Source organism: Podarcis filfolensis, assembly GCF_964270895.1.
Source record: "Podarcis filfolensis genome assembly, chromosome: 6".
In the NCBI taxonomy this organism is placed as follows: domain Eukaryota; kingdom Metazoa; phylum Chordata; class Lepidosauria; order Squamata; family Lacertidae; genus Podarcis; species Podarcis filfolensis.
This window is the reverse complement of record NC_139609.1, coordinates 27940300-27956112: the sequence shown is the minus strand read 5'-3', so window position 1 is coordinate 27956112 and position 15813 is coordinate 27940300. Positions and strand designations below refer to the sequence as shown.

Genomic DNA, 15813 nt, shown 5'->3' with positions numbered 1-15813 from the left:
TTAAAAATGCTACCTAATAGAACTTTTATGTCTTTGAGGGCAGCTAGAGTCAAAATTGTGTTTAAATGTGTCTTGGATTTAAAAAATATAATTTATATTGCAGCTCATAAAGCAGCCTAGGGTGACAGATATTGCAGCTAGAAAATTATTGGCGAAGAAGAAGACAACTTCAGCTGTGACTAATGGCTTAGTGAAGAAAGCTGCCAGCAGTTATCCAACTAACGTGACCTGTGACTGTTATGCAAAAGATAGAGTCTGCAGTGTTTGTCTTTCAAGGTAATTAGCTTTGATGCAATCGCATTACTGGCAAGAAATGATTAAAGAAAAAACATTTGTCCAATTAATCCATGTTTAGTAAAGCACAAGATAATATTAGATCTTTGCAATGCAACAGCAGATAAATATTCCAAAAGCTCATTTTGGGCAGCCTATTTCATGCAGGTGTTCGTTTTCACAGCTAGATTTTCAGCACCCACAAATTCTGACTTAGTGCATTTGTTTAAATGTTTTCTGCAGAAGGTTTTCTTTATAATACTATCAACACTCTGTGCAAGGCTGCAGAAAACCACTTGATCCCTCTTAAGTTTCAGCTCTCATCTGTGACACAATCTCCACGGGGTCTCACACCAGAAAGCTGGTCCAGTGTTATAGAACACTCACTGGAGTTGGAAGCACAATGTAGTGTCACAGGTTCAGAGGGCCGGTTGTTATGCCTTGGCTTGTAAATGGGTCTAGGTCAGTGGTTCCCAGTTGGTGGTCTGTGGACCCCAGGGGGTCTGCATATCCCACTCAAGGGGTCCATGGTACCATTCACATAACAAAAACTACCACAGTGATATCAAAATTTTCAAAAGTAGGGGGTTCATGACTTGGCTGTTTGAAAAACAGGGGGTCCTCTGTACTCAGCTAATTGGAGACAAGTGGTCTAGGTCATATAACTCTGTCAAAGATCTCTGCTGGCAAAAGGCAACAGTTGAAGATGTACTTCTAATGTTTTGTGCCCTGCTAGCCATCTGAAATTGAATGGGATCTGCATGCATAAGCGTATTCCTTGTGATCATGGTGTGGTAGCTAGCTGCAAATCCCCTGCACACATGTAGTTCTCAGTCTCTGGTATCAGGAGGAATATGATTCCAGTTCTAAATTTGAAAGGTGTTGCAGCCATCTCATTGGGAGGAATTAATGAGAGTGGCATTCTATTATTTTACAAAATACTTACTCATGTTACCACATAAAGTCGTAGCGCTTGGTTTATTTACTGTCGGACCCCTAAAAGCTCAAACTGTGCTGTTATTTGCTAAATGTGCTTTTCATGTTTTAATCCCCAAGGCGCCAGCAGGTTGCTCCAAGGGCTGGTACACCAGGATTCAGAGCACCAGAAGTGTTAACCAAGTTTCCGAATCAAACTACAGGTGCAGTATAACAAATTGAAAATGTATATTTCCATGCACTAGATACCACTGTAGGTCTTCCAGACTGTATGTAGTTGGACTGTTATCTAAAGAAAAGCTATTATAAAACACATTTCTTTATTCCAAGCTTCTTACCTGAAATAAAAACAAGTTAGGTGTATACCTAACATAGATAGCTATTGTACTACCAACTTTACTGTATGCTTGTGAAACATGGACCAATTATAAACGCCATCTCCAACTCCTTGGAAGATTCCATCAACGGTGTCTCTGAAAAATTATACATATCACTTGGGAAGACAGGTGAATTAATGTCAGCGTACTGGAAAGATCACCATTGTCGAATCAATGATTCTTCAACATCAACTTTGTTGGACTGGTCATGTTCAGATGTCTGATTATTGTCTCCCAAAGCAACTACTCTGTTCCCAACTTACGAATGGGAAGCGAAATACCGGTGGACAACAAAAGAGATTTAAAGACGCTCTCAAGGCAAACCCCTCCAAAATATAATATAAACACCGACAACCGGGAAACACTAGCCTGCAAGTGCTCCAGTTGGAGAACAGCTTTTACTAAAGGTGTCATGGACTTCGAAGAAGCACGAACTTAGGACGAAAGGGAGAAATGAGCTAAAAGGAGGAATCCTCGCCGTTATCAGCTCTCACCCGGAAATTTATGTCCTCACTGTGGAAGGAAGTGTGGATCCAGAATTGGCCTCCACGGTCACTTACACACACACTGTTAAGACTATATTCATGGAAGACAAGTGATTGCCGAAGAAGAAGAACATAGATATTTACTATGATATTGGGAGTTAGCAGCATTTCTCTCTTAAATGTTGGAAAGTGGGCAGAAAGTTCCAACACTGAGGGTTTTGCGTCAGCTGAAGAATGTTTTAATCCCTCCCCACTGCTTATTCTTCAGGGGTTGTGAGAGATCATATCCATCTTTGTATTCTTTTAGAGCAAGCATAACTAACATAATACGCTTGCAGCAGATTTTTAAAAAGATTACATGAAAAAGCTGACATTAGATATTTAATCTTTTTAAGCAGATGGAAATCTGCTCATGACGACTGGAAGGCATGGTCAAGTGACTTGCTAGGGGAAGAAACGTCCTGCCCTTCCAGATTAGTCCTGTTTAATAGGCAAGAGCCAAGGTCTGTGAAGTCTAGGAGTTTGCTTTTGTTTTGCTTTTAATGGTTTTTCTCTGCACCCTTACTACTTCAACTACAGTCTGATGGGCCCCAAGAAAGAGGCATTCAGGAAGGTTTCGGGGTAGGCATGGGAAGCCAGAACTTCCCTCACCAGTTCAGTCCTGCCAGCAGCAATTCAGCAAATCCCAGTCTAGCAGTGGTGTAGATTTTGACAGATTCCATTAAAAATAGCTCAAAAACTCATTTTTTAAAAATAGATTTCACACACAAAAATCGCGACAACTTTGCCAAGAAAAGCTCAACAACTTTTGTGTCCGGATTTGCACTTTTCAAAATATGGCAACCCTAACTAAGCCATTCCAGCCCTATGGACTTTGCCACACCGGTTTATTCCGCCTCTTCTCTTTGATGTTGATCATCCTTATAAATATATATGTTTCACCAACACTCCTCTCATGTCACTGGCTTGACGTGAAGGTAAAGGACCCCTGGATGGTTAAGTCCAGTCAAAGGCAACTATGGGATACGGCGCTCATCTCGCTTTTCAGATGTAACCATATGGCAATACAGCACTAGCAAAAATTAAGCACATTTGAGTTCCATTGACGTGATTTCATTGGTAATTGTAAGCACGTACTTTTAGCTTTCTTCCACTGAAGTCAGTGAGACATACATGCTTAGCTTGGGATAGTACCCATAGAGTTTGATGGCACGACATGGCAAATTAGAGCATATACTTTGTCCATTGCAATGGATCCCATGTGCTCTTGCTTTCAAGTGCTTTCCCATTTATGTGGGAGCATCTCTTAAGAGTTCAGAACTGTCCTTTCCATTGAAGTGAATGAAGCAGCCCATACATGCAAAACTCTGGTTTAGAGGTATGCATCAACCACAAGATTCGGTTGAGACCCCAATGTGGTCCCTCATGAAACAGCCAGATTTGGTTCAGACCAATTCAAAGCTTTTCTGATTGAGTTCAGGGATCTATTTGAGTCTGTTTTGTTCAGTGCACCTGCAGTTGTTACTGAGATTAACAAAAGCAAAAAAAGAGCTATAACTTTAGGGTTGCCATATGTCTGGAATGTCCCAGACATACCCGGAATACTGTAGTTGGAAGCAGTGTCCAGGCGTAAATCGGCAAAATGTCCGGGAAAATCTGGATGTACGGCAGCCCATGTTGGCAGTGTCATTTTTACTGATTTTCCATTAAATTGGCTCAGAAACGTCGGGGGGGGGGGGGGTTGGTGATAAAAAGCTCAACAACTCTTGTTTCTGGATTTTCACTTTTTGAAATATGGCAATCCTATTAACTTTGTTCTTTTATAACAGCAGCCCCATTTTGTAAATACAGCAGTTTTATGCTGAGCAGAAAGTCTAGCTCTGAAAGTAACTTTCTATAATACCAGTTATCATTGTCACGAGCAAATGTAAATTAAAATCAGCTTTCGATTTTTACTCAGTCTTTCAAACACACTGGGAGTATAAGTAATTGTAACTGAAGTTTGTTTTTAATTGCAGCAATTGACATGTGGTCTGCAGGAATCATATTCCTTTCTCTGCTGAGTGGTCGGTATCCATTTTACAAAGCAAGTGATGATTTAACAGCTTTGGCACAGATTATGACTATTCGTGGATCCAGGGAGACAATTCAAGCTGCTAAAACATTTGGTGTGCAGGTTTTGTATTTATATTTTTTTGTAATTCCGTGTACGTTCAGACTGTTTTGTAGCCATCCGCTTTCTGTAGATAATTTGTGTTTATATTCCCAGAGACTTTCGAATGGCATTGGAATTTATTGGTTTAAACACCAGAATCAGGCTGACCTCAAGTTAATTTTAAATAATCCCAGTAGAAATTAAGCTTTATAGACATAGAGGATTGCTACCAAAGATGTGTCTGGTTGTTTTTCATCAATATATGAACTTTGGCTTTCTAGCAGCTCCTGGTCCAGCCCACTGTTCTGAATTCTTCCCATTTTCCTCTCCTTAAATCTCCCATATAGCTACCTTCTTGCTTCAGTCCTCTGTACCATTTCCTCTTTCATTCCTCCTGCCCTAGACTGCCCCCTGCAAATTTCCCATGGGCCTGGTTGCCTTCTTGGACCCCTGCCATTTCCTTTTCTAAGCCTTGTGTGCTTGTCCTGGCACTTGTTAGGACAAAACCGTCTGACCTCTCATCCCTTGGTGACTTGAAGGCAGTCCAGCAAATAGCTGCCAGCGCCTTCATTGTAACCACCACTACTTCCTCACAGAAATTATTCCTTCATGCATCATCATATAAATATTTATCTGGTATCTGTTACTCCTGATATTTCAGAAACTGTTGAAACAACCAAATACGTTGGTATGTACTTAACAGATTGTGTTTAAAGGTCCGTTCATGCAAATAAAAGTAGCAACAGGTTAATAGACTAATCACACCTTAAAACTGCTGCTGTCAGTTACTTAACATTTGATTATTATTTTTTAAATGAAATATATGGAAAAGAACAATTGGCCTTATCCGAAGTGTAGATTTAAGAGAGGGACACCAGAGCCAATGGACCCCATCCTCGGGTGCTCTGTGATGCACTGATGTTAATGTGGGGCTCCCAATTGTTATTTGTTCCTGAGTGCATACATGTATCTTAGTCCTACTCTTGTGAGTTTATTGTGAGGTGGGGAGGAGGAAGTAGGCAGGTATATTGTTTTTTTCAGTGACTCCATCGGTACCTTGCTGCTTGGCGAATCCGGAAAACTGGGGGAATTGAGCCTGTTTCCCACAAGTCTTTTCTCCTGCCTCTCATCAGCTGATGAGGAATGTCCCACAGCATTGGCTGCAGTGTCCCTCGAAATAAATTGCTGTCCGTCCCCCCCTAAACCGAAGCACATAGTGGTTGGCTGCATATTTTCTAAAGGTGTCTCCCTCTTAGCATAGCTGAGAGTGTGCAGACGACTGGCCTCATAACCTAGTATTCCAGCCATATGCCCTGCTTGTCTTAGTATGTACCTGTGCTTCATGTATCCCCAGTGGGAATTACTGCCAGTGTCACCAGAACTGCTCTTTCACAGATTCACATGTGTGTATATGACTAAGAGGCAGAGCGTCTGCTTTGCATCCCGGGTAGTCCTGCAAATGTCCCCTGTTGGAAAAACTGGGGAGCTGCTGCCGGTCAATGTACAGGATGTACTGAGCAGGATGGAACAATGGTCTGACTCTGTTCAAGGCAGCTTCCCGTGTTCCTCCTATCCGTAGTCATCCAGGGGTGCAACATGAGGTCTTTGCATGCCCGCACAACCCCAAAACACACCTATCAAAAGTTCTTTGGGACTTAGTCAGGATTTAACTCAGTTCTGTTGGCTGTTTTGTATTCCATTGTTGTTGTTCAGTCGTTTAGTCGTGTCCGACTCTTCGTGACCCCATGGATCAGAGCACGCCAGGCACTCCTGTCTTCCACTGCCTCCCGCAATTTAGTCAAACTCATGCTAGTAGCTTCGAGAACACTCTCCAACCATCTCGTCCTCTGTCGTCCCCTTCTCCTTGTGCCCTCAGTCTTTCCCAACATCAGGGTCTTTTCCAGGGAGTCTTCTCTTCTCATGAGGTGGCCAAAGTATTGGAGTCTCAGCTTCAGGATCTGTCCTTCCAGTGATTTCCTTAAGAATGGATAGGTTTGATCTTCTTGCAGTCCATGGGACTCTGAAGAGTCTCCTTCAGCACCATAATTCAAAAGCATCAGTTCTTCGGCAATCAGCCTTCTTTATGGTCCAGCTCTCACTTCCATGCATCACTATTCCATTACAAAATAGCAATATGGCAGATTCATCTCTTGGTGTGTTTGTGTGTGTGTGTGTGAGAGAGAGAGAAATCTGTTTTGCAAGCTTTGGTTCTATGAAAGGTCCAGTTGACCCAATTTGCGCATAACATTAAACCAGTTTAGTTCAAAACTCCCTCTTTACTCCTGCGTCAGAGGTGCCAACTTGAAGAAAATTTTGTGGGGCCCTACATAATCGATCACATGACACAGTGCACACACACCATTTAAATGGGAATGCCCATCAACTTTGTGGGGTCCCAGCCCCCTCAAATATTTTATTTTGGGGGCCAAAGACCACACAGCCCCTAGGAGTTGGCTCTTACGTCCTGTGCTGTGCTTGCAGGAAACAGTTCACAGTGCTGGCTTAATGTTGTGCACAAGCCCACTCTTGTTGGTTCCTTTCTCTTATTTTAAACCACAAGCAGAACCCATGGGCTTCCTGTTCATGGTTTTGGGGAAAACAATGAGCTCTGGTACACACGCAATGCCAAGCCAGTGATGCAGGTTTTTTCCTCCAAGCATGGCACAGGTAGGGACGAAGTGGGGACATTTGAGCAGTATTCACCAGCACACTGCACATTACATTAAGCCATAGTTTATTTAAAATTATGGCTTTAATGTTAAGTGCAAACCAGTGTGCTAAGTGACAAACTAGCTTATGTTTTTTGAAAGGTCGACAGTACTGCTTTAACGTATTGTATGTGTGCATCCACTGTCTGTGTTACAGTGTTATAATGTGTCTTCTGAAAGCTGTCAAGCATCCATTCTAACCACAGTGCTTTTCACACAGGTAAATCAATACTGTGTAGTAAAGATATCCCAGCGCAGGATTTACGAATGCTCTGTGAAAGGCTGAGGGGGAGCAAAACCAGCTTTGACATCTCGACAGGTGATGGGCAGATCAACCTTTCTCAGGAACCTGCGTTACAAGCTGAGATCGTCAACATTTCAGAGCCTGCACTTCAGACATCTAAAAAGCACCTGCAGTATCAGAAGCCAAGTTGTCATGAACGTGATGGCCTGGTTATTAGAACTTCTGAAAAGCCAGCTGATCTGGGATGGGACAAAGTCCCTGATGAGGCCTATGATCTTCTGGATAAACTGCTAGACCTAAATCCTGCTACAAGAATAACTGCAAAGGATGCCTTGCTTCATCCTTTCTTCAAAAATATTAAGCAGTGAAAAGATGCTCAGCTCTGTACCACCAGAAGCATTGGAAGTCATAGTTTCCTTATCTTTAAACGAAATCAGAATCCCTAGAGGGACATTGTTTCCTCCAAATTGCTTCATAGCTACATCCAACTTGCGGAAACAAAACAAAAACCTTGTCAGCTATTAAACATACTGAAGTCCAAATCAAAGGCAGACTGGGACAGATTTTTCCCCATGCTCTTACACCATACATTTCTAAATTATTTTAATTTTGTTGTGTCGCTGATGATGCAATCTGCAGATGCACTGAACCTCCATGAACCAGCTTGCAACCCACAGTGGTCCCAGTCTGGTCTTGGCACGATACCTGCATGGGCTTCCTTTGGGCTGCCTCGTTCTTGACTTCTAGGAGCGCCGCTTCTTCGTAATCAGCTCCTAATACCTGTACAAATGTGCCTTTACTATGTGAAGGGTGCTAATGTGAGACTGTGATAGAGAAAAGATTTCCGCTGTACTTCTAGCCTCGCAGCCCGATAAGTATACTTGAAAACTTGTCCTAGTCATCAAAACACATTCTCTCTTCAGAGGAAGAAATGGAGAATTCTGAAGTTTTGAGAGCCCACAACAGTAGTTTCTAAAGGCTTCGGACTGTAGCTTTTGAATGCATTTTAGGTGGAACGAGAAGCAGCTGTGAAAATAGTTACTCTAGTGTGCCCAATCCTAGCCAACTTAAAAGACCCACGTTTCCCTTCTTTCCAGGAGCTGCCAGGTGGGGAGTGATGGCCATGCAGATGTTTTCTGTTGCTTACTGGAACATTTCGGGCAGAATGGTGGTTAGGACAGGGCAGTGCCAGCGCCCCAGTGAAGCCAACCTGCCACTCCTGCTGGTGCAGCCATGCCACTCTGAACTTGCTGCTCCCTTGCCTCACCCACATCAGCATTACTGATGCCAGCTGGCCAGATCTGCAGTGTTGCCCCTCCCTGCCAGCCGTTCCTGTTCCCTATCCATGTCACTATCAAGACTGAACAATTTTCATATAATTAAATGGCCATTCAGCTTAATAAGGCTTAGTGCTTGCCATAAAGATTTTGCCCCCTCCCCCTCCAAATTTTTGGAGTTTAAGGAAAATATGGATTGTGTTCTTTTTGTCCTCTTTGAAAACTTCTACCTTTCCTCCCTGCTCTGCTAGCATTTGAGATGGGTACCAGTTGCTCTGCACTGTGTGCCATAATATCTACATATGCAAGACCTGTGTTTTTGCTTGTCAAGCACTAGCTTACATTACTTTGTATAATGTGTACGATTGTCGGAACAATTTGATTTTCCTAGAATTTACCAAAAGTAAACTTATATTTCATACACTATAAAATGGATATTATCGCACAACAATGTGTTATAGGATCGGGGTGTGTGTGTGTGTCTTATTTTTGTTCTTTGGTTGCAAAGAAAGAAAAGAAAAAAAGGACAGGCTCAGCCAGCACATGTCCTACTGTAAATGACAGAGGCATCTTGCCACTGATACTGGAGATAGTATACAACCATCATGATGAGCCATTGATAGCTTTAATGTTTCATGAATTTGCCAAATCCTCTTTTAAAGCTACATCATTCACTACATTAAAGGCAATGTAAGATAAGCTAATAATTACATCATAAGCACTAATTGGCAGAACTGAATACCATAGTAGTGGATTTTCTGCTTCCCCAAGAGGTTAGCCTCTGAATGTTTAGCTTTTGTCACCTTGTACTAAATATATATCCGTTTAACTTCTGTGTTATTTCTCGATTTCCCTCTAAAATTGTTTTAATACGGAATACTAATGGCAGAGTCCTATAAACGTCTACTGGGAAGTAAGTTTCATTGAGTTCTTTGGGACTTGCTCTCGAGCAAGTGTGCATGGGTCTGCAGGCTTAATTTTTTTTACATAATTACATATTCCCACACTTTTTAACATTTGCAACAAAACCTTTTCCATATAAGGTCTCTATTACAGAAAAAAATAATTGCACCAAGCTGCAGATGAAAAGCAGCTTTTAAATGGAACGATACTTGAATCAAGATCTTTGGAAGAGTGATGGTAAGTTGTTGGTGTGTGTGTGTTTTACTGCTTTTGGCACCAGCTGTTAGAGATAAATGTTTGCAGATGTCAGAATATTGATTGCAGAAAGTCCTGAAACCCACAAAACCCTGGGGCCTACGTCTTAGCAATTTCTGCTGTTTATGTAATTTCAGCGCAGCACGTCACTGAGAAGTTATTTATCTAAAGGAACTGTGGCCAAATTTGGCGAGCTGAGCCTTCTGCCAGTGTTTGTAGATGTATTATTTCCTCCTATGTTCTTGCATTGTGTCTGTGGCCTTACTAGAATATTAGCTAACGCCAAGCGAAAAGGACCACTTTCTATGCTAAGCTCTCAAAACTGAATAATGGGGGGTGGTGAGTTGTGCTGTTTTTTTAGTTTGTGTTTTTGCCTTTGGTCTTTTCACTACATATGGAAATGTTGCCAGTTTCAGCTGGCTGAATATCCCAAAATTGGGCATGTGATGTTTTTATACAATTGCATCTGGACAGATTCAAGTACCATCGCTCCCTCGTTGGGGGGAGTGTGGAGTTAAATCCCTTTCTGCCTGTTTTTGAGCAATAAAAACAGATTTCTTGGATGACTGAAGCAGGAGAGTCTTGCAGAACTGACTTAACCTTGCCTTGCTCTTAGATCACAGAGATAACAGAGGGCAGGAAGCAGTCCCCCTTTCCCCCATAACAACATGTCATGGGGAGCTGCAACACCTTTTTTTTTCCTTTTAAAATTAACTGCTTTTTGCCTAGTCAGGACAGAGTAGCTGTTGTCTGAATAAGCAAGGAACTGATGCCTTAAAAACAGGGTGGGTGCTTGTGCTACAGACAGCTTCCTTCTCTGAGAATGGAGCAAAGTAAGGATATTTTTAGGAACGTGGGTGGCGCTGTGGGTTAAACCACAGAGCCTAGGACTTGCCGATCAGAAGGTTGGCGGTTCGAATCCCCGCGACGGGGTGAGCTCCCGTTGCTCGGTCCCTGCTCCTGCCAACCTAGCAGTTCGAAAACACACCAAAAAGTGCAAGTAGATAAATAGGTACCACTCCTGCGGAAAGGTAAACAGCGTTTCCATGTGCTGCTCTGGATCGCCAGAAGCGGCTTAGTCATGCTGGCCACATGACCCAGAAGCTGTACGCCGGCTCCCTTGGCCAATAAAGCGAGATGAGTGCCGCAACCCCAGAGTCGGCCATGACTGGACCTAATGGTCAGGGGTCCTTTACTTTAAGGATATTTTTAACAAGTTGCTTCTCGTCTTAATTCCTGTACTGGCTGCTGGGTACAAGGGAGACAGCTCTGTTCTTTGTAACTTCAAACAAGGCAGAAGGGCACCTAGACACATTCCTTTCTTCATTAGGAGGTTTATTTGTTTTATTTGTTCCATAAAATTTATATGCTGCTTGACTGTAGGGGGGAGGGGGAACAACCTCAAAGCGGCTTACAAAAAAGGTAAGACAATAAACAACTATTAAAAAATATTACAGCCTGATTTTAAAACATTAAATTAAAACTGCAATAGAATAGACTTAAAACTCACATGTATGGGTTGGATTGTCTAAATAAGAATGTCTTCAGCAGGCAACAAAAGGAATACGCTGAAGGCACCTGTCGGATATTGATGGGTTGCAGCCCCAACACTTCCAAAAGTCTTGGTCCTGCAACACTAAATTATCAAGTTCTTGCAGGCGCAGCACTGGCTAATGTGAATCATCTTGCAATCTAATTAAGATTAGTTTAAGGAAAAGCGATGGCAAGAAATGAACCAGATTTGAAACGGTAGATTTAGGAATGCCTGGACCAGACAGCATTTTTAACTGGTGGAGGAAATCCCTTATAATAACATACAAAGTGTGTCTTTATGGTGAAACTACATGTTACGTGGGAGATCTGTTGACATGAATGGAAGCTCTGGGGAATGTCCCTTCTAAATTCTTCTCCCTTCCCCAGGCTGTTGTTTCCAAACAGTATGTAATATGAAATACATTTTGTATGAAAAATAGTGTGAAATTACTGTAATTTTTACTCCCTGTGTATTCACCACCACCACGAAAGCAAGTAAAAACAGCTTCAGGGGCTGATGTAGGTCAGGAAAAGAGCGCAGGATTAAATGAACCTTACTTCTCTCTCCTCCCACAACCCCCAATCCATCCTCTAGCTCTCCTTCAATGCTGCTTTACTCACATATTGAGTTCCTACAGCAGCTTGTTAATACAAAATGAAAATGTCAAGAGATGCGGATAGATCTCCTGCATTATATGTAGCTTGGTCCTACATGACTTCTTATTTATCGTGTTTAAAGAAAACAGACAGCCAAATGGAAGGGCAAAAATGGATAGACATAAAGAGCAGGATGAGAAACACAAAAACCCCAACACCTGGTACTTCATCAGCCTTCACCAGAATGGTGCCCTCCATGCAGAAGATTATCATAGAAGTTGGGAGGGACCATTCTGTTAGGGTTGCCATCTTTTTGAGAAGTAAAAATCCGGGAAAGTTGGGAAATCACTCCCCAAAAGTTGGTGAGCTTCTTTTGGGAAACCTGGACATTTTGCTGATTTCTGGAAATCCCCCCTGGAGACACTAATTCCAACATGTCCGGGAAAATCTGGATGTATGGCAACCCTAATTTTGGACTACAATTCCCATTGGCCCTAGCCAGCACAAGGGTGTCACGTTGGCAAAAAGAAAACCCACTTCCTGCTGAGTTGCTGAAGGCTTCATCTTATATCTAAGCAGACTGCAATCTGTGGGGTTCCTGTGAAATGCTTACTATCCTTATTCAAGACCATGTGACTGGAGTCCTCACTTTCGATATTTTATTTTATTAAAGCTGCCTGGGGAGCAAGCCTTGGATTGCTTCCAAACCACAAATTGGGACTAGCCAGGAAATGTCAATACAGTATAGTAAGTAGCCTTGCGCTGCACAGGGAGGAAATTGGTCTCCTGTGGAAACGAAAGGACCTAAACTGTCATATGGGCCCAAAGAGGAAAGCACAGAAAGCGTCCCTGATATTTAATACCTTCGACTGGTTCTCACTCTAGATTTGTACTAGAATGCTGTAGCCAGGACTGCAGAACTAAGGGAAGCCTCTTTCTGGCTTCTTCCACCAGCCAAGAAGAACATCATGCCAAGAAGACCAACCTAGCTCTGTCAACTGGCCAGTGAAGGAACAGCTATTCTCGCACTCGCTTTCCAGTTCTCTCCCACTTCTCTTCCTTTTGCACCCTGTCAACCAAAAGGTCCTGCTTGAAGACGTGCAATCTCTTAATACAGAAGTTAATGTGTCTGCTAGATAGTAATTAGATGGATTTGTCACATATATATGTTTAAAGCACATCTTCCTCCAAAGAAATCTGGGAACTCTGGTTTACCCTTCATAGAGCTATAATTCCCAGCACCCTTAAACTACAGTTCCCAAGATTCTATGGGGGAACTTATGTGGCTGTACACACACACACACACACACACACACACACACACACACACACACAGAGTGGCACCTCGGGTTAAGTACTTAATTCATTCCAGAGGTCCGTTCTTAACCTGAAACTGTTCTTAACCTGAAGCACCACTTTAGCTAATGGGGCCTCCTGCTGCCGCCATGCCGCCGGAGCACGATTTCTGTTCTCATCCTGAAGCAAAGTTCTTAACCCGAGGTACTATTTCTGGGTTAGCGGAGTCTGTAACCTGAAGTGCATGTAACCTGAAGCGTATGTAACCCAAGGTACCACTGTATAGAGAGAGAGAGAGAGAGAGCGTGAGCGCAATGCTATTTTCATGGAACTTGCCATGAATGCCTCCCTTGTTCTCTTAGAATGGCAATGGAACCCACCTGAGAGGTGCGGGAACTAAGTTCCGGCTGAAAAAAAGCTTTGGAAATGAGGCATATGAATTTGGAGGTTGGGAAGCCAGCTATAGCGTCTTTCGAGAAAACCCAAGAAACAGGCATGACTATAAAGCAGAGCAAAAAGGTAAATCCTTTTCAGTACTGGCATGATGGTATAATGCAGAGCTTTCCAAACTGTGTGTCGTGACACACAAGTGTGTCGGCTGCAGTGTGTAGCTGTGTCACACGAATCCTCCCCATGCTCCTTCCAGGGCTGGAAAGGGTTGGTTTAAACTCCACTTTGCTAGTAAAATTAAATTACTGCATTGCGAAATGATGCATGTCTAAAAAGCGTGTCACCAGCATGAAAAGTTTGGAAAGCTCTGGTACAATGTGTCTAATTGGGCCAGGCCTCATCCACCCCCCCACCCTGCACATTCTGATTCCTAATTTAATAGTGGGATCCTATACATGTGTGCTCAAAATGTATTGAGTTCAGTGGGCCTTACCCCTGAGGAAATGGGTATAAGATTGCCGCCTCAGCTATATAAATATAACACCCACCAGAAGACTGACAAAATGCTTCCCCCTGGAGCAAAGCTCAAAACACACATGGTAGGGTTGCCATATTGTATGTGTGTGTGTATGTGTGTATACCACCATAATTGTTGAGCTTTTTGAGGAAAACCCTAGAGAAATGAACGACCCTGTGCTGTGTTGTGTGTGGCTACTCTACCCAGGAAGCTTTCCATAGGGTTGCCGTATTTTAAAATGTAAAAACCAGGAATTTTTTTTGAGGAAGACCCCCCAACTTTTTTTTACCAAAAAGATGCACATTTTCGATTGACTTCCCTAAGATCCAGGACAGAGTAGCACATTTCAGAAATTTGCCCCTGGACATTATTTCTGCCTTTGAAATCCCGGTTATGTCCAGACATATGCCAACGCTACAGATGGCCATAAAAATAACCTGCGAGGAATTGCCTAATAGAAGAAAAGAAAGACCGAGAGCAAGGTACAGTAGTAGTGAGTGAGACTGAGTTGAGAAATAAGACTAAGAGCACATATTGATATAGGAATGTATTAGATAATATGTAAAGAAATATACAATAATAAGAGTACAGTCATTTGTAAAAAAAAAGGAATATACAACGGGAAAGACAGGAAATCTAGTGTTTTGGTATGTATATGATAAATATGATTTTGGGGGGGAAATTGTTTTTGCTTTTTCTCTTTGTTCTCTTTTTTGTTTGTTTCATTTTTTTTCTAGGTATATAAAATTTGAATATAATTTTTGTATACATGTTGGAAATTATATTATAGTTAAGTCCTGTAATGTAATATGACAATGTTTACCAATGTAATATAAGAATGTTAACAAATAAATAAAATGCAAATTAAAAAAAAAAAGTAGTGAGGAAGACGATGTATTCGCTTGAGGCAAAAAATGTTATTTTGATGTGCATTCTTACACCATAGCCTTGTTTTCCTCTTCCAAAGCTTCTGCAAAAGATTAGCTTCAGAATGGCTTCTCAGGGACCACCCAGTCGGCTTCATCCCCTGATGAGCACAGAGGCTTCCCGCTCAACCAGGATGCCAAAAGAAACAGTTAGTGCTTGCTCCTCAAGTGAGAATATATACGTAATCTATAGAGGTCGATGGAAATGTGAAGTTATAAAGAGAGGCAGTTTAGGAAACGCAGCATCCTTTTCATACCTGCATTTTTGCTGAGCTCATTGTTTGGTCATTCACAACTCGAATGCCACTCAGTTCAATGGGACTTGTTTTCTTCTGTTGTTGTTTAGTTGTGTCCAACTCTTTGTGACCCCATGGACCAGAGCACGCCAGGCACTCCTGTCTTCCACTGCCTCCCGCAGTTTGGTCAGACTCATGTTGGTAGCTTTGAGAACACTGTCCAACCATCTCGTCCTCTGTCGTCCCCTTATCCTTGTGCCCTCCATCTTTCCCAGCATCAGGGTCTTTTCCAGGGAGTCTTCTCTTCTCATGAGGTGGCCAAAGTACTGGAGCCTCAGCTTCAGGATCTGTCCTTCCAGTGAGCACTCAAGGCTGATTTCCTTAAGAATGGATATGTTTGATCTTCTTGCAGTCCATGGGACTCTCAAGAGTCTCCTTCAGCACCATAATTCAAAAGCATCAATCCTTTGGTGATCAGCCTTCTTTATGGTCCCTGTAGCTAAGATTAAAATAGCTCCAGGGATAGCTCAGTCAGCAGAGCAAGAGGCTCTTGAGATCAGGGTCATGGGTTCGAGTCAGGTTGGGCAAAAGATTTCTGCATTGCAGGGGGGTTGGGTTACATCACCCTTTTGGTCCCTTCCAACCTATAAGCCCATGTAAGCCTTTAAAATGGGGGTGGCATTATTATTAGACCAGTATGGACGA

At 42.4% G+C, this 15813-nt stretch overlaps 1 protein-coding gene across 6 annotated transcripts in view; it reads left to right on the top strand.

The window, feature by feature from the left end:
• Positions 1 to 8005, top strand: part of CDC7 (cell division cycle 7) — a 29350-nt gene extending 21345 nt beyond the window's left edge. For all 6 annotated transcript variants that reach the window (XM_083620685.1, XM_083620682.1, XM_083620683.1 and 3 more), the window contains 4 exons: positions 104 to 276; positions 1330 to 1412; positions 4090 to 4239; positions 7155 to 8005. In XM_083620685.1, coding sequence (XP_083476811.1) covers positions 104 to 276; positions 1330 to 1412; positions 4090 to 4239; positions 7155 to 7546 — 798 coding nt within the window. In that variant the 3' untranslated portion in view covers positions 7547 to 8005. The remainder of the gene's footprint in view (positions 1 to 103; positions 277 to 1329; positions 1413 to 4089; positions 4240 to 7154) is intronic.
• The last annotated feature ends 7808 nt before the right edge of the window (positions 8006 to 15813 follow it).